This window comes from Haliotis rufescens, unplaced genomic scaffold (assembly GCF_023055435.1).
Source record: "Haliotis rufescens isolate VD_foot unplaced genomic scaffold, xgHalRufe1.0.p SCAF_13, whole genome shotgun sequence".
Classification (NCBI taxonomy): Eukaryota; Metazoa; Mollusca; class Gastropoda; order Lepetellida; family Haliotidae; genus Haliotis; species Haliotis rufescens.
The window spans coordinates 19,350,391-19,375,894 of NW_025963813.1; the positions used below are offsets into that span (position 1 = coordinate 19,350,391).

At 40.6% G+C, this 25,504-nt stretch overlaps 1 protein-coding gene across 1 annotated transcript in view; it reads right to left on the minus strand.

Moving 5' to 3' along the window:
• Positions 1-327: 327 nt before the first annotated feature.
• Positions 328-25,504, minus strand: part of LOC124132264 (cationic amino acid transporter 3-like) — a 48,897-nt gene continuing 23,720 nt past the window's right edge. The window contains exons 3-8 of the mRNA XM_046496108.2: positions 24,097-24,216; positions 16,235-16,430; positions 7,626-7,740; positions 4,736-4,873; positions 2,489-3,713; positions 328-863 (exon numbers count right to left, since the gene is read on the minus strand). Of these exons, the coding sequence (XP_046352064.1) occupies positions 730-863; positions 2,489-3,713; positions 4,736-4,873; positions 7,626-7,740; positions 16,235-16,430; positions 24,097-24,216 (1,928 nt within the window). The 3' untranslated portion in view covers positions 328-729. The remainder of the gene's footprint in view (positions 864-2,488; positions 3,714-4,735; positions 4,874-7,625; positions 7,741-16,234; positions 16,431-24,096; positions 24,217-25,504) is intronic.

Genomic DNA, 25,504 nt, shown 5'->3' on the forward strand with positions numbered 1-25,504 from the left:
TCCAAAATCATTCTTCATCCGCTTTTACCTCCCCATAACAAACTTCAAGATAACGGGAACAATATAACTAATTCTTCCAAATATGTATTTTTTACACTTCAGAAATGCATGTCTCGATATATTTCTTCTGTATAGTTGTATGGTCCATGTCATTGTAAAGGATGTTGGCCTCGTGACAGATGCATGTGGTAGAATCATTGGTTGTCATGACGCGTGTCGAGTACAGTTAGGGCAGGTTCTTCCGCATTAGAACCCTGGGCACAAGGGAGGTACTGATTTGGTTAGTCAAGTGCATGGTTTCTAGTTGAGATCATAACGGAATACGTGTGAAGCATAACTAATTTATTGATATGGCCACGTTTTATTTGCACAGAACTAGCTGTTGCACAAAGGATATAAAATTTATATCCGAGTAAAAATGAATCATTAAGTTATTTTGATACATATAGCATATATATATTATTGCTTTTAGAGAGACATTGACAGAACTATCTGTGATTCCATCCTTAAAAAAATAAGGATTTTTAATTTCAAGAACACCATTTGCAAACCTATATATACAAACAACTATTTCATACAAAAGCGTTTTATTGTTCAGGTCACATATTAATAACCTCAGCTGACTTCTGACGTTTATTGAAAGATCTGTATTGATGTTCGGAAGGACTGGTTGAAATAGATAACATCGTCCATGCATAGTGTATAGGTGACAGGTCACTTCCGGTCACGTCACCTGACATGTGATCTGGGTATTGAGTTCATGTTAAACGTAGGGTTAGTGACGTCATAAAGCACAACTTCCTGGTCGTCCTCGTGGCGTATAGCGCTGTTCCTTACTCCATATATACAATAGAACATCAGACCTACAAAAAAAGACAAATATTACGGAAAGCAGTTCCAGCTCGACAAAAGCTAATTCAACAAGTATTACCGAAATCATTTCCAACCCCAAGTTTACCGAAAGGTTCAGCATATTCAGACCCATTAGTAATCTCAATACATGGATTTCTACAGAGTGCATCGTGCTATTCTCACGATCAGAACGTTATTTTGGTTATGATATATTGACCATACAGATTATCCCATGAGCTGGGATTTACCCAGGATTAAGCTGCCCGCCCATTATTGTCTCAACTGTTGAAATGTCAACATAACTTAATCTATAGTATGTTGGGCGTGTGTTAGTGTGTTTGTTCATGTATTTAGTAGTGTTGAATTAGCGATCAGGCTGACAATTAAATATGGAAACAAGGAGGAACATTTTCTGTGAGCTGGATAGGCTCTGGTAGACCCGAGACCCGAGTGAAGTGACAAACCGCTCCATTCCCTCAAACAGTGAATGGTGACAATGCTCGGGTCAAGTCATTCAAAACCAAGTTTGTTTGTTTGTAACTTATTTTTTATGGTGTGTATCGAACTTCGAAGTTTATGAATACACAAAGTTGACATACTATCTCAGTCAGTAATTGCTACGACTAGACCAAGTTCGACAAGAACGTTATTTCCTTGAATGGAGACAATGCTCGGGTCAAGTCATTCAAAACAAATTTGTTTCATCTGTAACTTTTTCTTTCTGGTATGTATCGAAATTCGCAGTTTATGAATACACTTAGTACACTTACACTCTCAGTCACTAATTCTACAACTAGAGTGAGTGAGTCTAACGCCGCTTTTAACAGTATTCCAGTTATATCGCGGCGTGTCAGCTTTATGTTGAAGGAAAGCCCGAAGTGATGAAGGTCCCAGACGTTTACCACTTCGGTGAAACCAACGAGCACGGGTATGGTGCTGACGAACCTAGAAACATAATCGGGGCGAACCGGGATTCGAACCCACAATCATAGGTTTCTGGCGTGCCCAATGGCGCAACTCTGCACAGCGAATCGCGGCGCCTCAGACGACTGGGCCACCCGTGCCCCCTACTACAACTAGACCAAGATCGACAAGGATGATCAAATCATGGACCATATTTATACTCTAATAACAATGTTTGAAACAAATGCATACATAAATAAGCATTAATATCGTGCTCTTATTAAATTAGTATACTGGATTGAGAATACTGGACCCCCTTAATTAAAAAAGCTCGACTTGCTGACGATTACATCACGTTACTACATATTCATGATTCGCTAATAAAAGATACGCAAAAGCGTAGTTGATCATAATGGAATTTGTGGGTATAATGGTTGTTGAAATCAAATAGGGGGCACGGGTGGCCCAGGTGTCGCAATCCGCTGTGAGAAACCTATGATTATTTGTTCAAATCGCAGTTGCCCCCGATTATATTTCTAGGTTTGTTCAGCACCATTCCCGTGCTCGTGGGTTTGACCAAAGTGGTAAACGTCTGAGACCTGCATCACTTCGGGCTTTCCTCCCACATTAAGCTGACACGCCGTGCTATTACTGGACTACTGTTCAAAGCGGCGTTAAACCCAACTCACTCACTGAAATCAAACAATACAATGTTAGTTGTTGAATAGCTCACCTAGAAGCATCCACAAAGCGAACCTCGTCCACGCAAGTGACGATAGAGCTGATAGTAGAATCATACTGATTAGCATTGACAGCAGGGGGACAAAAGGAACATAGGGCGTCTGGAAATATAGCTTTGTCTTATTCTGTGGCTGCTTGGCAATAAACAGACTTGAGGTCACCATGAACACTGCAGAGATGCACGCTAGGGTTATTGCCCACCAGGATCTGGCAGTCGACTCAAGAGCAACGGCAATAACAGACACACACATGAAGACACTCGAGATCAGATAAGTCAGGATGGAGTGCCTTGTTGACCGCCAGGTGGACTCGTCTGGGTCTAAACAAGTATAACTTGGTAGGCGGATGAGGCTACTCAGACTCGAGAGGGAGAGACTGGATCTGTTAGTTTCTGGTTTGAGATAACTCCTCTCGGTGGAATCGAATTTGTAACCAGTTTGGGAATAGGGCGCACTATTTGCACATTTACACTGACCGTTTAGCTGGCAAGAATCCGGTTTGTCAGACGAGTTTGAGAACCTGTTTTCAGTAGTGTAATGCAGTGTCAGATCTCCGTTCATCATCACCTCTAACCTGGGTGTGCTAGGGTGGTTGCAAGTCTCGCATAGTCGCGCTTGTTTTGTGTAGTCAACAGAATCCTCGGGATCCGTATATTCCCGATACACCCCGACAACATCAGGATGGTAACGAAGGCATAATACGTTTAAAGCACTGAGGAAATATCCAGTTAAAGAAGCTATTGACAACATTTCGATTGCTGGATCAAAAGCTACGATAAGGGCAATTCCTGCAGAAAATAATCCCAAAATAAGAATCCCAACAATTGGCGTTTGTGTCGAGGAATTGACACGTGAAAGACCACGTGGTAGCAGTCCATCCTCACACATGGCGTGAAGTATCCTAGATAGCGGGTAGAGGGATCCCAAAATGGCGGCTGATAGACCAAATACAGCTCCAACGCCAATCACATACTTAGCAGCGAAAATATGCCTTCCTTCATACGCCTTGGCTAAAGCAGCTTTGTCCGATAGGTCTACCCATGGGAAGGCCAATGTGAGCGATGTCGTGGCACCGAAGTAGACGACGAAAGTGATCATAATGCTGGCGACGATAGCAGTAGGTATGGTGCGACAGGCGTTCTTCGTCTCCTCACCTGAGGTCGCCACATTGTCCACTCCGGTGAAGGCATAGATTAGGACTGCCGCTCCAGACGTCATCTGTAAATAAAAATTTAAATGCATTAAGAACCCGTCTGGATGCATTTGAAGTCCCGGGTGTCTTGATATTGACATCATGTTTGATGGTTTTCAGTCAACAAGCTCACCCGGAATCATATCATGGACTTTTGGCTGTTTTCGTGAGTTTCTTTTGGACACCAAAATGGTCCGCCAAGAGTAATCTTCCCTTTTGAATTTTCAATAAATGGGCTTTAGCTTCACGGGTCATTCGCCGTGTTCCGAAAATGCTGCCAAAGGACCCGAAACTCTAGGATCTTCAGCTCGATGTCGACAAATACAAGAACCAAATGCTCATGAAGTCAGTCTCGTGCATACCCTGAACATGTATGTTAGAATTTCAATGAAAGTATTTTGTCCAAATATTATTATTATAAGTTATCCCGAGATGATCCCGAGACCCTGTGGGTAAATTCAGTTCATTTCGATATTGTAGAATGTTTGTATGCGTTTGAATATTGTCGATACTGATCAAGAATAACATTGAATGTCTCGTCTACGTGTAACGTCATGTTGATGTCGTAAAACACAATACGATTCAACAATGCACGAGGACCAACCAAACGGCAGATGAGACATAATTCTTCTAACATTTCTATACATGTTACGAAATCAATTCATGGAAGAAAATGGTGGGAATAATTTGAATAACATTTCATAGTGTTTCATGTCATAATCCCTCATCCAGTAGATGCAGCCCCCTACTGAACCTTGCGATGATAGTAACATGACATCATGCTTGGATAACATGAATCTATGACCTAACATAGAAGGAAGTCTCGTCACAGTATGGCTGAACTATTGAAAGACGTAAACCGGATTAGAATTGGTGTGAAACAGCAAAACCGTAATGTCACTCTCTAAATATGGAATAGTCGCATCATCAACAGCATCACAACACCAACTGGAACTCAGATGTCGACGTCTACCTTTTATTGTAGGGCAAACACCTGTGTCGGTCGACATCCAAATGTGAAGCAATATGCAGTGATCCCCCAACTCACCCCTCTGACTCCGTGTGGGAAGAACCCTGGCGACTTAGTCCAGTTGTGGGTCTCCACGTGGAAGAACCCCACGCAGATGAAGGAGAGCACAAACAGGCCGGCGAGACATATCAGGATGAAGTTGATGACCGAATATACCTGGAAACACCAATTCCAACCAAACGTCAACCGCGATACCCTTAGCGTATCCAACAGTGCCAAATAACAGCAAAATCATGGCACAATTGTAAAATATAATGTTAAAATAAAAAGACATTCGACGTTATTTAGAACGCAACATCTATTAATGTATCGTGGTCGAGTAAGTCTAGCAAGATGTATTTACCTGGGTTATTATACTTTCAAAGTCTTCACCAAGTAAGGATTTATGGACACAACAATCGTATATCCTCTATTTATATCTAATCATAATTTCTATAAAGTCTGAACGAAGACGGGAATGAATTTTTGTTTGTTCGTGCAATGTCGAGATGAGTAACACATCTTAAGGTTTTCACTTGTCAGGTATCAATATCACACTATTTGAATATAAATGGCATGTCAGAAGTTAGTTGAGATGTTTTTCTTACCGTACCCTTATGGGAAAATTGTTCTTGCCAAATCAGCCATTTGTAATCAAGTTAGGTAATTCGGTAGTTCATATGACCTTTTCCTGGTGATAAAATCACTATTCATCTAAGGAAGAGTCTATTTAGAGCAACAAGTCGTTAATTTGTTGTGGCCTAATAACGATTCTCCTGCGTGGGTAATTAGTGTCGTCTCCGGACTATATCGCGAGTTAACTTGATTCTTTCCTTCCGAAATACTGATCAATTATGATGTCTTCTTCCGTAATGACTGTTTTCCGCCTTCGCCCTTCCTATAAGCCAGTGATTATAGTGCCGCGGCAACGTGACATTCATACAAGAGTATTCTTAGAATATTAACTCGTAGTTCTTAAAGAATAGGATGCCTCAACACTTACGATAAGGCTGGGGCTATTATCAGTTACCAAGTTTTATTATAAAGCATCTTTTGTTTCCATGAATCTTAAACGAGAAGGATTAGAATAAAGACAGCCTTGCGATTAAGTGTTGACAATGTGAGACTTTATCATATCCCGTCCTTCACATTTTGGAAGTATTTAGTCTAAAATTAACCAAACTATTCCTGACATGTTTCAATCTGGTGCTAAAGAAATCTTCTGAAGTCCCCAGTGCACTGGCATTTTCCCATCAATGTCATTAAGTGACCATCTGAATGCAATCAGTGTTATGAAATGCTCATTTTTGCACGGTGTTGAAACGACAGACGTTACACAAAGGTTGCAGCAATTTCCGTCGAATTCCTTTCCAATAAAGATGACCCCGAACTAACTCGCCATTTCCAGTTTTATCTTGGATGGGTAATAATGAGCGGCATATTGATTATATGACAAAGCACCAGATATAATGGGGTAGTGCGAGCGTTAGGTGAGGAACAAAATAACACTAAACCTTCTATAGAGAAAACATTAGGAGAGCGGGTAAAGGGCATGGTGTGTGTGCTCCGTTGATGCAATATTGGCATTACTTGAGATAAAATTCAAGATCCATTCACATAGGGAATATTTATTAATAATGGAACAAGTTTTTTCTAATTTCAGACAAACGATATGTTAATTTACCGATATTGTTTCTATAAAAAAAATCATATCACTATTTTGATATATCGATCAATCAGACTAATTTGAAAATGTAAGATCGATGCAAATAGCAGCTGTCATATAAAGTATCATTTCCTTTTCATAATGTTGCTCGCGTGGGATGTTAATGCTTTCAACATAAATGTAGATTTTTATTTTTCGGGCGACATGGATATTCTATAAATAATTGTCAGTTTTTAATTGTTTTCAATTCAATTCTCTATTCATGGAACTCAGATGTCGACGTCTACCTTTTATTGTAGGGCAAACACCTGTGCCGGTCGACATCCAAATGTGAAGCAATATGCAGTGATCCCCCAACTCACCCCTGTGACTCCGTGTAGGAAGAACCCTCAATATCACACTATTCGTTCCAGCGGCTCATGGTACATTATTTGGTCCATTATTAACATTTATAGGCTTAGTGTTTGGAGTCTAACATTCATAGCATGGTATATAAAAGTTGCAACATTTCTAATAACATTTCATTGTTTACCGCCATAAACATATTGAATTAAGCAAGGGTAGGATGTACAAAATACTTCTGTGGTAAATACTGAAGACGAAGTTCATCATAAGCGTTACAAAATAATAAAAAATGATATTCATTCTCGACATATCTTTGATTGCAACTATTGCACAATCTCTGCTCTCGTGGAGTATTAACGTATCTACCAGTCTCAATGTGGAGAGTGTGGGAGTTACAGCGAAACTGGGCTAGTGCAACTCGAAATTTGTTTATAATTGTCAGTTAGATGTTGGAATTTGTTAATTCCAATACATAAACAGATACACTACAGCTCATTTTGTTATAATGATAGTGAGATAGTAAACATGTAACATTCAGGGATTTATCTAAACCCAGAGGCCGAAATCCGGCCCAATACGTCTGCAAATGTCATTACAAAATGGAATTAAAAGTCTCCAAATTTATGTTAATAACTGATGGCATTTTATGGCTTAGTAAAATTAACCTGTATTTCATAGATAACAGGACAAATAAATAGGAAGAGGTTGTAATGATTAATTATATAATTTTACTTTGAATGCAATCTCAAATACGATGTTAAAATGGGCCTGCCTCTGAATTAAACATAAAACAAATCTTAATTGTGAACAAAATAACTCTTTGTGTACAATTGTCCTGCAAGGGGCACTTAGTTTAGAATACAGGATCATCTCTGAAAGTAAGCGTAAATATCTACAGGAAAGTTTAACGTCACTTACTCTTACACTTGGTACAAGGAACAGGGTGGCTAGCAGTGATATAGAAGACGCTAGCACATCTGGGTAAGTGTCCAATATCCACCAGTCACTCCAGTCAACTGTATCGGACATATATCTGGAAAAGACAACACTGAATGCGTGAGTAAAATTGGTCTGACGTCGCTTTCAGTAATATTTTAGTAATAATTAGTCAATATCATGGAGGGGACACCAGAAGGGGTCTTCACATATGAAGGAGACACCAGAAGACTCTTCTTGTGGGGAATCGAACTCGGGCCTTAGGCCATGGCGACGGAACGATTTTACCACGATACCATACCCCCACCCCCGACACTAAATGAAATACATTCCCAAGTAGGTACCTATGCATGACAAGACTTTTTGTTGACGTGGACCGGATGCTACCAGAACTATATCCGTGGGAATCCGTACCAGAAACGATCCTCTGATTCACGTTAGAGGTGACTAAAATTGGCAATGGACGGGATGGTCTGATATTCTGAACACGTGTTACCTTTTGGGAAATTTAAATTAATCCGATTTCCTTGACAAACGTGTTTTCTGTGTCAATTATATGCTAGGGGAGAAAAGTTCATGAGTGGAAAAAAGTAAATTTGTCTCGGGGGAGAACCAAAAGAAACTGTCTGCCACTTATGATCGTAACCATGTATTGTATGTGTTGACAAAATGACTTTATATTCATAATTGAACAAAAGATACATCCTCGTGGGAAATAGGTATGTACATTTTTACAGTTCTTCAATACAAGAGACAAATTCAATAAAACATACATTGACTTCCTGGTTTGAAAGGGCTGAGGACAATGTTTATATAAGCTGACTTACATTGTATTCACTTTGGGGGGTGGGGTTAAATACAGTACGAAATAAAATTGAACAAACCCATGGTGGCATGAAGTACTAGTATCTGATTGCTTGTTGTGTTCGTTAACGCCAAAAAACGAGCCTTGAAGCACATGCGTGGACTCACACCCTTCAATTTCAATAAAGCGATCAAGGTTGTCTTCATCTGTAGAGGCAATTTGTTGACTATGCGTGGAAGAAGGGCATGCCTTCATGCAAAGATGAAACCAGTACTCGCTGATTCAAAAGCTAAGGTAATAGCTAGTGGAAATTGAGTTTAGGTACATGTACATTGACCGAGTTGATGCTTGTGTCGTTTTGGTGTGATGTCCCTCGAGACTCCGATTCGAGAGAATTTAGCTCTTTACAATTGTAAATATATATTTATTAATTAAATAATTCAAGAATGTTTTTAGTCAGGTTACGTGCCACACACAACACATATGTTTCCTTAAATCTTAAGAATCGGTTAATAAATAAACCGATGAATGTTTCAATAACTGGGCAAAGACATATAGCTTTGAGACCACTAGTTACATCCAAACCATTACATAACAGATGTGCAATGGACAAACGGAGACCTGACGTAATATCCGATAATATCATGTCCTGATTACTACTTAAAAGAAGATCCCCCCAACAGACGGAAGTAACAAAGTAGATGGCTTGGTGTTCAGTAGTTTCAGTGAATGTTGTGTAAAGGAAAATTAGCACATGTGTCTACTCTCTGAAATTTTAGGTTACAGATTATTCCAGTACGGAAGTCAAAATGATTAAAAAGTTTCAAAAGTTTGAAATCTTCTCCCGACGAAGAAGAATAAGAAAAGATTCATAACTACTTTGGCGTGAGAGTCATCATCAGAAATCAGCGACACAGCCGGCATAACCTTTGCAATGATTTTAACCTTTAAAATGTCCACTTTCCATCGCAAAACCTGGCTGAGGGCATCCGGCGAGGACCTTGGTCCATTAGAGTGTAATGGCCAGTGATTTGAGCGTCTCCCTCGAGACCCCTTGACCAGGCAGTAATAACTAGATGGACAAAGGTGCCTCTCTTATCCCCTCCTTGCCACCATCTGAAGCACTTGCCAGATTTAGAAGCTCTGGATAAAACGTTGGCCATCTATCTAAGATCGCAGGTCGGCTTCAGGGCATTCTAGTTTGCCGACTGCAACTTTTCCGCTTCATCAGAGAAGATGGAAAACTTCCTTCCGATCTTTATGCGCGTTCGTTGATTACTTTGCTTGTACGCTGAGATCTCAACAGAATGCGAGCAGCAAAAGTATCACAAGAGAAAAACTTAAATGTAAACTAAACACCATACATATTTTGACTTCAAATAGAGATGTAGTGTTCACTGTTGCTTTGTAATTCTTCCTTGGTTCTTGTAATTTGCTGTTTGTACTGATATTTGATTTGTGTACTGTCACTGTGTTTGTCGTTATGAAATATGTTTTTTTATAATTATGATATTGTACATGTGTATGTAACTCGGTCAACTTTCATTAAAGACTTTCATACTCCGTCATCTTATCAACAGTGGCCATTGACATATTTTTTTAGGAATCTACATTGCATGTACATTCTTGAAACAATCCAGCTTCCTCTGGTTCTTATGGTATCGACGCTCCACGTCCATCCAGAGGAACAGGGGACATGGGTGGCCCAGTCGTGTAAGGCACCACAATTTGTCCCTTGGGCACGCCAGCAACCTATGATTGTGGGTTCGAACCCCGGTTCGACCCGATATATGTTTCTGGGTTTATCAGCTTCATGCCCGTGCTCGTGAGTTTCACCGATGTGGGCATCCCTTCCAGCTTTCCTCCCTCATTGATCTGACACACCGTGATATAACTGGAATACTGTTCAAAGCGGCGTTAAAGTCAACACACTCACTTATTCCAGACGAATATCTGTCATGTGTTTATTTATACGTTTGTTTGTCAGATTGATCAAACATAACACCAGTGTGTCTTCGCGTCGTGTCCGGGAGCCTGTGGTATCCATTTACCCATGTTATAATTGACATCAACATTAACATCGTGTACATATACATGTGGTTTAAGCGACGCAAGGACTTGTACATTGAAATAACGAAACACATCTATTTCAGAATCTAGCGAAGGGTGCGTTTCAAAATTCCTTTTAAACCCTGTTTTAAACCAGAAGTTGTATGTCAGCCAGATTCGGCAGACAAGAATAGGAATCCCATAAACTCAGCTCTCATTTGCAAATTATGTACAGTGATGTTAATGAAGGCATTCCTTTATTTAGCAGTGGATTATTATGAAACAGTCCCTTACTTGATTCTTGGAGAAATCTATAGCAAGTATTGAACCGCGCGCCTGGCAAATTCGCGATGTTTTTTGCGTAATGCCTGTGAGAAGTGACATCAGGTTGGGATCGAATTGCAGAGACAATTTGGGCAGACGTGTGTTCAATCAGCATCGTTCTCCCTCACCTGTACCTCTTACAGTGTAAAACTGCATACCCCATAAGTGCTTCCAACATTCATATGTTAGCTATTCTTAGATTAATCAATCGGTAAATGCTGCAACCACGACATTATTCCCATCAAGAATGGAATTCTGACATCAACAGAGGAGGTTAGTGCTGTGTCTTGTGTCTGAAAAGTCTCGGATAGGGGATGCAAACATTGAGCTAGTTCATATAGTTCTATTATCGAGGTAATAATAAGGGTAATGCTCATATGTCCTAAACGTCTATAAAATGATGATTATGACAATGATGGCGACGGCGGCGACGATGATGAAAATGATAATGACGATGATGATGATGATGCATTATTATCTTTAAAACATGGCGTTTTTTAGAGGCTAGGGAATTATGAGTATGTAAATTCTCCTCTTTTAGAGCGTTATGATTTACGATATCAATTACAAACACAGTATTTTGTACATAAATATTACATATATTAAATGTTATGGACCATTTTGGGATGATATCCTCCCAGGGTCAACATTGATCTAAACAAATCCCGTACAGATCATGTACATAATACACAATGTAATCTAAAACTTTAATATGGCACGATGTGAAACTGACGAAAAAGAGGCCTCGGAGTGAGTTCAGATATTACTTTCATAATCGAATTGATTAAAAGGAGTTCCCCTGGGTATTGCACGTATCAAGAAGTCCTTGCGTCAGCAATATTTCCCTTACCGGTTCATATATACGCTGTTGCGCGGCAGTTGAATAACGATTACTGCCTTTACTCCTTGTGTGCCGTGTACACAGAAAGCGCGAATCTATTCCGCTATAAACAAATTCATTAAAAAATAAACTCAATAAGCGGAAAAGATTAGCTCTAAATTCGTTTTAGCAATACCGAATTCTGCAGTAATTGTTCAAATTTGGTTGTAACACAATTGGTTTAAATAAATGAAATGAAAGTCGATTCTAATTAGTGGAAGCGGTAGAATCAACACGACATCTGAAATCGATGGCGAGCCACCGCAGTCCTTTAGTTGCTCTCTGAACTGGGCAAGAGGTTCTCGTGGCAGATGAACGCCTTGCTTAGCCCAATGGAGTCTTGGAATTGGAAGAGTGTTACATGCCATCAACATCGCATTAAACTGGCGTTACTCAGATTGTAAATACATCACAAGAAAAAAAAATTGTTACTTGAGCGAGTTACAACAGTGTTTTTAGTGTATTATAAATTGCATTGATAGTCAACGTAGAAGCTATCTGTGATGCGCTGAGAAACATTAGCTTTATGCTGCGGTCGATGCATCGTGCTTAAATCGGTAACATTACGAATTAAAAAACCTTTCCAATTCCACTATAAGTAACCCTACAGTCTAAATCACTTCATGCTTTTATCCACGGTGATAATGTCAGCATTTGATGTAGCGTTTTGATAGAACAAGTGTGATTTATTTGTATTTCATCGAGATACATCTTGACGTGACACTGGTGCACTGTGTTCCTATGGTTACATCTTGACGTGACACTGGTGGACTGTGTTCCAATGGTTACATGTAGACGTGGCACTGGTGGACTGTGTTCTTATGGTTACATCTAGACGTGGCACTGGTGGACTGTGTTCCAATGGTTACATGTAGACGTGGCACTGGTGGACTGTGTTCCTATGGTTACATCTAGACGTTGCACTGGTGGACTGTGTTTCTATGGTTACATCTAGACGTGGCACTGGTGCACTGTGTTCCTATGGTTACATCTAGACGTGGCACTGGTGGACTGTGTTTCTATGGTTACATCAAGACGTGGCACTGGTGCACTTTGTTCCTATGGTTACATCTAGACGTGGCACTTGTGCACTGTGTTCTTATGTTTTCATCTAGACGTGGCACTGGTGCACTTTGTTCCAATGGTTACATCTAAACGTGGCACTGGTGCACTGTGTTCCTATGGTTACATCTAAACATGATACTGGTGGACTGTGTTTCTATGTTTACATCTAGACGTGGCACTGGTGCACTGTGTTCATATGGTTACATCTAGACGTGGCTCTGGTGGACTGTGTTCCTATGGTTACATCAAGACGTGGCACTGGTGCACTGTGTTCCTATGGTTACATCTAGACGTGATACTGGTGAACTGTGTTCCTATGGTTACATCAAGACGTGATACTGGTGCACTGTGTTTCTATGGTTACATCAAGACGTAGCACTGGTGAACTGTGTTCCCATGGTTACATGAAGACGTGATACTGCTGGACTGTGTTCCTATGGTTACATGAAGACGTGGCACTGGTGCACTATGTTCCTATGGTAACATGTAGACGTAGCACTGGTGCACTGTGTTCCTATGGTTACATCTTGACGTGATACTGGTGAACTGTGTTCCTATGGTTACCTCAAGACGTGATACTGCTGCACTGTGTTCCTATGGTTACATCAAGACGTGGCACTGGTGCACTATGTTCCTATGGTTACATGTAGACGTAGCACTGGTGCACTGTGTTCCTATGGTTACATCAAGACGTGACACTGGTGCGCTGTGTTCCTTTGGTTACATCTAGACGTGACACTGGTGGACAGTGTTCCTATGGATACATGTAGACGTGACACTGGTGCACTGTGTTCCTTTGGTTACATGTAGACGTGACACTGGTGGACAGTGTTCCTATGGATACATGTAGACGTGACACTGGTGCACTGTGTTCCTATGGTTACATCTAGACGTGACACTGGTGCGCTGTGTTTCTTTGGTTACATCTAGACGTGGCACTGGTGGACAGTGTTCCTATGGATACATGTAGACGTGACACTGGTGGACAGTGTTCCTATGGATACATGTAGACGTGACACTGGTGCACTGTGTTCCTATGGTTACATCTAGACGTGACACTGGTGCGCTGTGTTTCTTTGGTTACATCTAGACGTGGCACTGGTGGACAGTGTTCCTATGGATACATGTAGACGTGACACTGGGGCACTGTGTTCCTATGGTTACATCTAGACGTGACACTGGTGGACTGTGTTTCTTTGGTTACATCTAGACGTGGCACTGGTGCACTGTGTTCCTATGGTTACATCTAGACGTGATACCGGTGCACTGTTCCTATGGTCACATGTATACATGACACTGGTGCATTGTTCCTATGGTTACATGTAGACGTGGCACTGGTGCACTGTGTTTCTATGGTTACATGTAGACGTGACACTGGTGGACTGTGTTCCTATCGTTACATCTAGACGTGACACTTGTGCACTGTGTTCCTATGGTTACATCTAGACGTGACACTGGTGCATTGTTCCTATGGTTATATGTAGACGTGCATTGTTCCTATGGTTACATGTAGACGTGGATTGTTCCTATGGTTACATGTAGACGTGGCACTGGTGGACTGTGTTCCTATCGTTACATCTAGACGTGACACTTGTGCACTGTGTTCCTATGGTCACATCTAGACGTGACACTAGTGCATTGTTCCTATGGTTACATGTAGACGTGCATTGTTCCTATGGTTACATGTAGACGTGGCACTGGTGGACTGTGTTAGAATACATGTGTTTGCGTATTGTGTGACCCACAATCTTAAAACATATTGAAAAAAGATGTGGTGTTTACATTTCACAATTTTTGAGATACAATATCAATATGTTAAATAGCGTCAATGACTCTTGCTCAGAAGTTGTTTGGTCAAGGTTACAACATTCAAGGCCTCAGTAAAGCTTTCAAAAGGTTTTATGGCAGACATGTGAAGACCATTTCCACACGTGATTCACCAGTAACAAAAATTATGTCCTATGCACCTCTCTATTTGATTGTTACAGTATGTTCCCGTGTTATTTTCAGATGAACAATTGACTTGCCTTTGCATGTGTTTGTGACGGATGCCACCGGTGGAGCAAGGTCTGCTCCACCTTTCGCGAACACCTGGTATCGTCGATATAGTGATTCATAAACACATGCTCATGATATTGTATGAATCGTACAATCACTTTGAGCTTTCTTATGTATATTCAAAGGGTTTTGTCACTTATATTTACACTTTGACGTCTTTATATAATTACACAACATATTCCACAAAACAAATATTTGAATTAAATTTGTGGTAGATTTAACTGTCTGATAAAGAAGAAAAGATCTCAAATTGATGAAGGAACAGTGTCAACAGGAGAAATCTAAATTAGGACAACAGATGTAATATCAGAGCTTTTAAGATGGAACACGGATCTCTTTAAGTCCGCACACCTGTGGTCTTCAGAATAAGTTACCACTGTAATCCGTCATCCTGCCACCCCTGGTGTATATTGATGACAAGTAATACGCTACTTTACGTGTGCCTGTTGTCCTTGACAACAATTCCTCGCCTAAACCTTCGGGTACTGGCCTGAATGACGGACACCGGACCCACTAATGTAAGCGTTCTTTTACACACGTTTTGACAGAGGATGGAATGTGATGAGGCAAGATAACGGAGTTTGAAATGTAACATGTTTGTGAAACAGCAATTTAACGAACTCCATTCATCTCTCAATGAATGAATGAATGAATGAATGAATGAACTGAAATATTTTCCTCGTAGTTAAGAATTAAAGTTTAAAGATAATGCATGTTTTGATGCTAGGAAACGTTAATATTTTGAATTTATTGAAAATAAATGTCGGATTACTCCTTCAATATGACGACACTCCTGAAACTAAATAATATGTACTGTCGCGGAACTACACATTCATCTCCTTTGTATCAGAGACATAAAAGATCCAGTAAGCGCAAAATACCAAAGTATGTACCAGAAACGTGACTGACCATCCTACCGTTAGAGCGAAATCATCCACATGTCAGATACACTTGCAACGTATACCATTTACTGAGGAAATACTGGCGTACCTTGCATTATCTGTCAGTAAAAGTGTATATTATTCAGTTTACTATCTGGAAAGTAGTCTATTAGCGGATAGAATTTGGAACCTTACATTGTCTATAATCACGTCAAGATACATTTGTAATTAGGACGACGGGGTTAAATCAGACATTAAGAGTGCGTACATTGATTAACAAACGGCATGAGATGCGACTTTTCCTATCAGCATAGTCAAATCTACAGTTAATCAACATTAACTACTGGTCCCTCCAAGAAGTCACCGACAGTCGCATTGCACAATACATGGAAAGAAGTGTGCTTGTCCGATCAACCGCTAACGTGGACATTGGTCAGTTACAATGGCTGTGAGGAATGACGAGCTAATTTAATAACAACATGTACATGTATCGTGTTAAGAAACAGTTAACTGAAATCATGTAACGCACCTGTTGACGGTGTCATTGAGCATGTAGTCGACGTATCCACTCCAGGCTTTTGCCGCCACTGCTGCCCCCAGGACGTGTTCCAGGAGGAGGTTCCATCCCGTGATGAAGGCACACAGTTCGCCGAATGTTGAGTAGCTGTAGACATAGGACGACCCTGCCCGAGGGAACCGTGCAGCAAGCTCAGCGTGGCAGACACCTGCAAGGACACGTGGAAGCTTATACAGCACTAAAGGATGACTGATTTTGGATTCTGCAACTGTGAATAACGTTTTTTGTTGTTGTTTTTTTTGTTCTTTAACGCCGCATTCAGCAATATTCCAGCTATATGACGGCGGTCGGAAAATAATCGAATCTGGATTAGAGAACTCAGTGATAGACACCATGATCATCGATCTAAGCAACTGGGATTCAATGAAATGCATCAACCAAGACAGCGAGCCTGACCACCCGATCCAGTTTGTCGCCTCTTACAAGCTTGGGATGCTGAAGATCATTTGTAACTGGAATCTTCACGGGGAATCAGTTACTACCACAAGTTTAGTCGATGTGTGTCAAGTCATGTTTCTGTCAATTTGAATGATTTAGCCATATTCCAGCAATTTCACAACTGGGTACACCAGACATGGGCTTCATATATTGTACCTTGTGGTGAAAACGAACCAGGGGTCTCCACTACCAGGCTAACCCTTGGCCAAATATGCAAGTGACATAGAGACAGTCAATCAGCTGTGGTTATTGCACTTTGTATCTGTATTCAAATGATGCAGCCAGAAGCAACAATTGAAACACTGTTTGGCGAAATGCAGTCCCTTGTTAGACTACGATAAAGATGTACCGTACCGTCTGATGAACTCGTCTGTGTGTTTATTGTTTGTCAGTGTGGGCAATGAGGTGTCGTGTTAGCTGTAGAGTATCGATTTAAAGTGCTTTAGCGTACACATCTCAATTAGTCCCCAACTAATTATACATGTTAGCGACCTGTGAAGATCCGGGGTAGAATATGTCTTCGACAACCCATGTTTGTCGTAAAAGGCAGCTAACGGGATCGGGTGGTCAGGCACGCTGACTTGATTGATGAATGTCATAGTATACCAATTGCGCGGATCGATGTTCATCATGTCAATCACTGGATTGTCTGATCTATACTCGATTATTAACAGACCCCCTTCACACAGCTGGTATATTGTTGAGTGCGGCGTTAAACAACAAGCAATATATCATAAGACAAAATTATAGGCTCATGGGATAAGATATTCTTCCTTGGACACCATACACTACAAATTGTAGAAATGGCGAGAGGAAAGACTCTCAGTCAGACTTAATGATTAGATTGTAAGTATTTACGACATTCTGAACAAACGTTGTATTGAATATGGCATATGTATCTGCGTACTTAATTTGTAAACAATATATTCTGGTTTCAAATTCCGTAGTTACACTAGAAGATTGGTCTATCAACATGATCAATGTTATTTTTAATTACGTCCCGAGACGTTACCAGAAGCTAGGTATAAAAACCTATAGTTTGAAATCAATTCGTGGCAACAAAAAACTTGACTGTCAGTATGACATGGTTCATCAGAAGGTTCGGTATACGGCAAAACACAGCTCACGGAAGTAGAACTTAGATGTAAGGTAAATGTCAAGCATCGGCCATTAGCGTTTGATCAAATACTGAAGAGGAGAAGCTCTATAATGAGTACGTAATATCAATATAATCTATTTGTGTTTATTGAATGTCAACCTTGAGCAGATATGTAGTCACTAAATAGTGTGCTTGGTGATATACTAGTCAAAATACGGTACGTAACAGTGTGGAAATAGAAACGGTTAAGTTTTTCCCGAATTCGCATGTCATCTTCGATCTAAATCAATAATTGTATTCTGGGGAGAAGTCTTATTAACGGTGGTAGGGTGTGTGTGTTGGGGGTCTCGGTTATTTAAAAACAAATGTACTTAATAACAGTCCCTGACCTCCCTCTCGCCCCTCCCCCCCCCCCCCCCCCCCCCCCCTCCCCCCCGTTCTGCCATGTATTGTTATAATATGTAAATGCATATATTCTTGGAAATTTGAAACTTGCTGATTAAACGAGAAAATGTGGATAAATATGCAGGATTTTGGACACTGCATCCCACATGATAGGTTTTTGAATACACAAAATGTGACTGATGTATTTTTGTATTCCAGTCTATCTGCGATCTTAATTTGTTAACGAACTATGGTTATATTCAAATTGTTTTCTTTCCTAAAAGGGTAATATAATTAAGTTTAGATGCCCGTCCTGGTGCTCCGATCTGGAAGTCATCATAGAAAATCCATACTGGCCGCAAAATGCATACGCACAAAGGAACTGTAGTCTCAAAGGTCGAACAGTGTCATATCCTATGTGTATCTTGGGAAATGGTATATATGACAAAATGAATTCGTAGCTGGCTTTAAAGTTTAGGTGATGCAGTGAAAACTAAAGTCAGGCCTGAGAGGCCGAGAGGCTCTACAGTAGACAAGTGCCAATACCCATAAACTCTCTTGTGCAGCCAGGCATTAGCACCACTTGTTTACGGTGTTACGCTTATAGAGTTGCTAACCTAAATGCGAGGCGGCCCAATCACCACGATTTAGTAACATCGATGATCGATAATGTAAGCTCCCGAAAAACTCGGAACATTTTATAGTATGTACGTTTGTCAACATTACCATATTAGTCAGGATTGAACATTAGTGTATGCATATTAAGGGCACACTGGTTATGTAATGTGTAAACATTCAATTTACGTCAGAGGATAAGAACATTTCCTGTTAACTGTTGGCAATGTACCTCCGAGGCATCAGACACAAAGTACATCATTGCCCAAAGTACATGTCTGGAGCCTCATCGATCTCTCATATGATAAACAATAGATCAAGACATTTTCCTTTGAGATCGGAACCAATCTAGAAACTTGCGTCCTTGTAAAAGAACCTCAAAGGGCCGATTTACCGCTTGGGTCAGGGATGGCTTTTACAGCCAATTGTAAATAGTAGTGGGAGAAATTACTTACAGAAGAAATTTTATCGGGGGTCAAAAACTGACATCACACACTCCCGTGACATTTTGCGCCTAGTAGTTTGGTCAATAAACGCGTTTTTCGCCGATTTCATTTTTTGGCTGCTTATTTGATCTGCGGTACAATTACCCCACTAGATCACTTCTGACAAGGGGAAATGACTATTGATCTTCAAGAGATAGCATTAGGGTGGCCCCTACGAGGGCTGGTATGGTGTGAACAAACCTCAAACAAACAACGCACATCACATAAAAAGAGAAAGGCTGTTTCCGTTTTGATTTCTGACAGTGTTTCAAATCTAAGCACGTTTAACAATAACTACGGCAAATTAGATCTCCCTTGTCAAATTTCTTTGTCCTCAGTGTCGTTGTAATCAACGTCCCCTATGTATGAGACGAGTGCTGCTGTTCACTCACACGTTCTTAGGTCGCAATTGCTATCACAGGGTTCAAGCTTATCGATCCCACTATGAAGATTAAAGAACTTTATAAGTTTAAGTTCGAAGGGTGTACTATATTTGTCGAGTGGTCTTGTTGAGTGCATTGGAGCCTGTTCTGTCTTCTCCGCCGACGAATGGTGATGTACATGTGCCGATGTGCGTGTACAGGGAACACCAGCATGAAAGATATTTCTTCCTGAGCAGTTTCTTGCACAGAATTGTGTCACAAGGACCTCCGCGTGTATTGTAAGAAAACCCTTTCGTGGCACAGGTATTACTTTAACAGGAAAAAACCTAAGTTATAATTATGTTGCGTCTGCTTGACAATATCAAAAGGTTGGGACGCCAGCATCTGCTACCTCACAGCGGACAGGGGAGTTCGGTTGGTGTTCCATCTCACCTTCTGAGCAGGGTATCACGAGTATCGACGAGGCTATTATGTTTGAGTGAATAATTGATCCTAAATTTCCTTTGATGACTTTACACTACAGTTTAAGGCAAACGTACCCCAATCGCGACCGAGCAAATAGTCGCGTCATGATCACGGTGGCGTTTACTCGTTCCCTGCTTTTTAAAAAAAAAGTTACTACGTCGCGACTGATGTTTGAGGTCGGTTGATCAAAGGTCACATGCCCCAATTAAAGTCACCAAGTTTATGAAATGGTGGGAAAATATACGTAGATAAACTGTTTGATTGGCATTCTACAGTAAGAATGTCAAATAACACACAGGTAATGAAGCACACAGGCAGTGAGGCCAGAATATGCTTACTGTACATCTGGCTTCATCAAATTATCTGTATGCTACTTGTTATCTATTACCTGTAGTTGTCAATGTTAATCTGCTGTTCATCACAACATGTCATGTATCTATACCTCTCATCTCTTGGTTGGTGTCATTCCAGCTTGATAACGTGGTAATAATCTACATCTAAACGTCGCTATATGCAATAAACTGTGGTCCATAAAGTTGTACGTTTTCTTAGATTACGCTACTGCTCAATGCATTAGACAAATGGAACAAACATTATACAGGCTACGTGAGTCGTTTCCTTTGTGTTTCGGTAAGATACAGACTCGTACATATTTATGCCTTCTTTCGTTTTACGCCTGATGGAAATATGTTTCGTAAGTAGAAAATTAGAGACAATACATCTAGTCTCCCCTCAACTTCCATTCCAGCCTCTAGATAATAACATCAAAAGAGCGGTCCTGAGTGAACGCCACCTTGTCATGTCGACATTGAAGGTATAGTGATCTATCCTACAGTAGTAAAGAGGCAGACTTCGATAAAGACTTTCTGCATTATGACTTAAACATGTCGTTCTTTAATCTATTAACTCGTCTTTGACATCTCAATTCAGACCACTAGACATGGTAGGTTGCGACCATAATCCATGCCAGAGGCATAGGGTCCCGTGTCCAGAAAGAAGATACCCTTGCATTGTCTGGCATCGCTGATTAATGCCGGAAACTATCTGACTTCGTTCTTCTTTCATATGAAGTGAAATCGAAAATATTAGTTTTTATTACAAGTTCGATACACGTAACTTGAGTCTAATATCAATCCAATTAGAGACTTCAAAGAAACACATCTCAGTCTATCCTTTAGACGGTTATAATCCTACTCCAAGGGCTACTGTTGAAACTCAATTGAGCATTGCGTGGACATGATCATAGGTTTGCCATATGGTTAGTGGAAACAATACTTTCGATTTGTCAGGCAAACAAATCTAAACCTGGACCGCCCGGGATGTAATCGATGTCGACCGCCAACAGATCAATTACAGCTTTAAGCGAGAGTGGTCAACATCGATTGAGAATCCTGGCGAATCTTCCCGGTTGTTTGGCAGAGCAATTTTCATGTCCGGCCGGCGGCAGAGGGATACAATCCAGGATTTACAACATATGTTTGGGATCTCAGTTTGTTGTAATCACACTTAAGTATTCATGCAGGTTTTCTGTCTTGTGTGTTGAAGGATATTATCATACTGGGGAGCAGAGGCTACGTTTAGGCTGCTGCAAACTGGGTACTCCACTATAAACACAATCCAGTTGAACGTTAAGTAATAATATGGATACGGAGTTTCACGTTTTCTTCTTTGTCTGAGAGAGCGAGAGAGAGAGAGAGAGAGCTGGACGGAGGGGAGAGAGATAGAGGGGGAGGGAGGGGGAGGGAGGAAGGGAGGGGAGAGAGAGAGAGAGAGAGAGAGAGAGAGACTGGCGGAGGGGGAGAGAGATAGTGGGGAAGGGAGGAAGGGAGGGGGAGGGAGGAGAGAGAGAGAGAGAGAGAGAGAGAGAGAGAGAGAGAGTGAGAGAGAGAGAGAGTTAACGCCGCTTTAAACATTAACATTATATCAGTTATATTATGGCGTGTCAGCTTGATGTGGAAGAGGTCTCAGTCACGAAGACCAGTTTGGTGCTGACAAACCGAGCAACATGATCTTGCGAATTGCAGAGCCTTAGGCATCATGCTTACCAATAAATAATTCAGCACCTGGATTAACAGAAGTCATTATCGGCGTGAACCGGTTCCCCACGACTGTCTTAAATAACGACGTGTACGTCGGTTGTTTTCATGTGAAAACAAAATCGGTTGAAAGACTCCCACCATCGTCCGTATAGGGTCTGTTCCCATCTGTACAGGAGACAAGAAATAACAAAAAAAGAACTGTCTTTGCGCTTATTTCGAACCAAGAACTGCACAGGAAGCGTAAACAATCGATCTTAGACGATGCGACTCTCTGAGGAAGAAAAAAAAGAGATTTCGAATCACAAGGAAGCTGTTAAATACACAAAAAGCGGCTTACAACACTCGCGAGGAAAAGAGCAACACTCGTCTACATGTAACTGTCGTCTCACGCCAACTCTCACCGTCTACCGTCGACTGATTACCTCGCGCAATACGCCCTGGCTCCTCTAGCGGCCTGAGTCAAATACAACCTCGACGAAAACGAGAAAAGTCGAGATTTAATCAATACGAAAGTGCGGCTCAACAACGTTAGATATGCCGAGCAAAATGTCAAGGGGCAGACATATTAGCTTCTTATTCTTCACGAAAACGTAACCAATTTCAAACCACCATATCGACCTTGACACCGTATCATAGGTAACAGGATGTGAAAACACTTTGAAGGGTTAGGTCAATATGTACATGATTTATTAGTAATAGCTTCAACACTCACAACAAAATGGACAAGGTGAATATGAAATGTCTTTTCCGGGATGAGAGGACTTTTTAAACAAGTAGAAATAACGCATGTATTGCTTCAAGATATAAACATCGGCCTTAGGAGGTAAACGTACTAACATGAACAAATACTCTACTTGAACTGGAGTATATGAACAGTGTGCTTACACTAAATTTGTATATATTTACGTATGTAACATGACAGTGGATGCCGAAGATATATCTCACTTTGTTACAGTTTGAAAAGAAAATTATAACCACACATTGCAATGAAAGTGGAGGTAGTATGGGTACAAGCGACAAAACCATTTCCATGATCATAAGTGTGCGTGAGTTGGGCCAATTCGAATAGTGTTTCAGTTATATCACGGCGTGTGGGAGCAAAATCCGAGGTGATGCAGGTCACAGACGTTTAGCACCTTAGTGAAACGCAAGAGCACGGGTATGGTGCTGACAAACCTAGAAATCTATTTCGGGAGAACCGGGATTCGAACCGACAATCATAGGTTTCTGGCGCGTCCAAGGAACGCAACTGGACAGCGAACTGTGGCGCCTTGGAGGGCTGGTTCCCCTTGCTCCCAATTATCATAAGAAATAATATCTACTAAAATCATTGCCCATTGTAAGAGTCATACATAAGCATGATTATGTTTATGAATCAATATCAAATAAGTAAATGCAATATTCAAGCTATTTCTTGACAGACTGTAAATAATCGAGTCTAGACCAGACAAGCAAGACTGCGTGATCGACAATCCCCATGGTGCCACGCATTGTAACCATCTGATCCTCACTGGAAAGTAATGAGTACAAGCCAGAGACGCATTTCATCTATATCTGTTGCACACGTGCCCAGATGACGATCAGATCTATCTTGATTAGACGTTCTATAACACAACACAAGTGACAATACTCTCTGACCACAGATCAAGCAATGAAATAATGATAATACAGTCTTTACCTCCAGCGAATCAGTAACTGTGAGCAAGCAATGAAATCCGTTAATACAGTGTTTACCACCTGCGAATCAGTTACTGTTTATGTTTATGTGTATATTACTTATATTATGTGCATTGGTAAATGTAAGGTGGCCTCATTCTTATATTGCTGTAATTCTTGAAAGTCTAACACAGCTGATTATTAAAGACATTACAAAATCAGACAGTTCCTTCTTTAGAGACATTCCTACCTGACAGAAGTGCAGACACTCCCCCCAACAGGACAGACAAGACAGCTGAAGGCCCCGCCTCTGCACGTGCAATATATGCTGACAGCACGTACACCCCGAGGCCCGCACTGCTGCCAGTGCCTGGAACATAAAAATATAACATTTGAAGAAAATACTCTCTAAATATTTAAAACTAAATACTGAATAAAAAGTTTCTCATATTCTACTCATTCCCTTTCTTCGTGCGTGTATATTAATGGCATATACACTTTATGATCTTGCATATTGTTAATTTACAATATTATGTTAAACGGAACAGCATGTACAGAAATAACTATATCTGGATAAGTTTTTTCAATAAAGTATTTATATTACAGTGTGTTCTAAACAATCTGAATGTGAGCTTTCTATTCATGTAGCTTCTAACCTTCCAACTCATGCTGCGTCTGGATAATGATGTTTCTAATATCGCAACCACGTACACTTGACGTAAATACAAGCTACTCGTATAAGGAAGCGAATGAGTTGGGTTGACGCCGATCTTCGCAATATTCAGTCATTATCACAGGACACTCAACATTGGCTTCACACGATGTATCAATGTAGGGAACAGAACCTGGACATTCGGCGTGCGGAGCACCATCTTTAAAACTAGGCCACCCCTAATCAGCTAAACATAAATTGTTCACAAATCTGTTAACACAAGAGAAAGAAGCAGATCTGGTTTTAATAATACATATCAATTGGTAGAGTACATTGTTCTATTCGTACTAAACATTCACTCGGCCGTCACGTCCTACGTCATAATGATGTTAATACATTGCTTATTCATCAACATACGCACATCGTAAACACATGAAACACGCTACAGCTGTTAGATGAATACTAGATAATCCTGGAAACAGGTCAAACCTTCACATCAAACACAAGCTTGGGCCAACTAACAATACATGTCATTACTATGCAAATCCATCCACCATCTGCGCTAACTAATGAGAAATACATCACAGATCTATATCACTTATTGTGAAATTGATATCTACCAACCGCAAACGCATAACAAACATTTTAGTTACTTTTAATTCTGTTCCCAAATGACTTCCTGCCTTTTTGAAATACCGATTGCCTTTCCAACTTGTATAAGCGGTTCCCACACCACTAATCAGTCTGCAGCCTGTGGTGATGACATTACAGTTTAACGTCCAATCTGGCATTGACGACATTGTTTGCATTTGTGTAACACGGTTTTTCTCTCCTATCAGGTGTCATGCCGGTTGCTTTACATTATGTATTAGTTCAATAAAAACTAATCTGATGAGAATGGTGATGCCATGATGGCCAAATAAAGCCTTCAAGTAATATTCATGGGGTGATTGTAACTTTGACGTCAAGAAACTTCAGTATAAAGAACGCATAAAAGATTGATTTT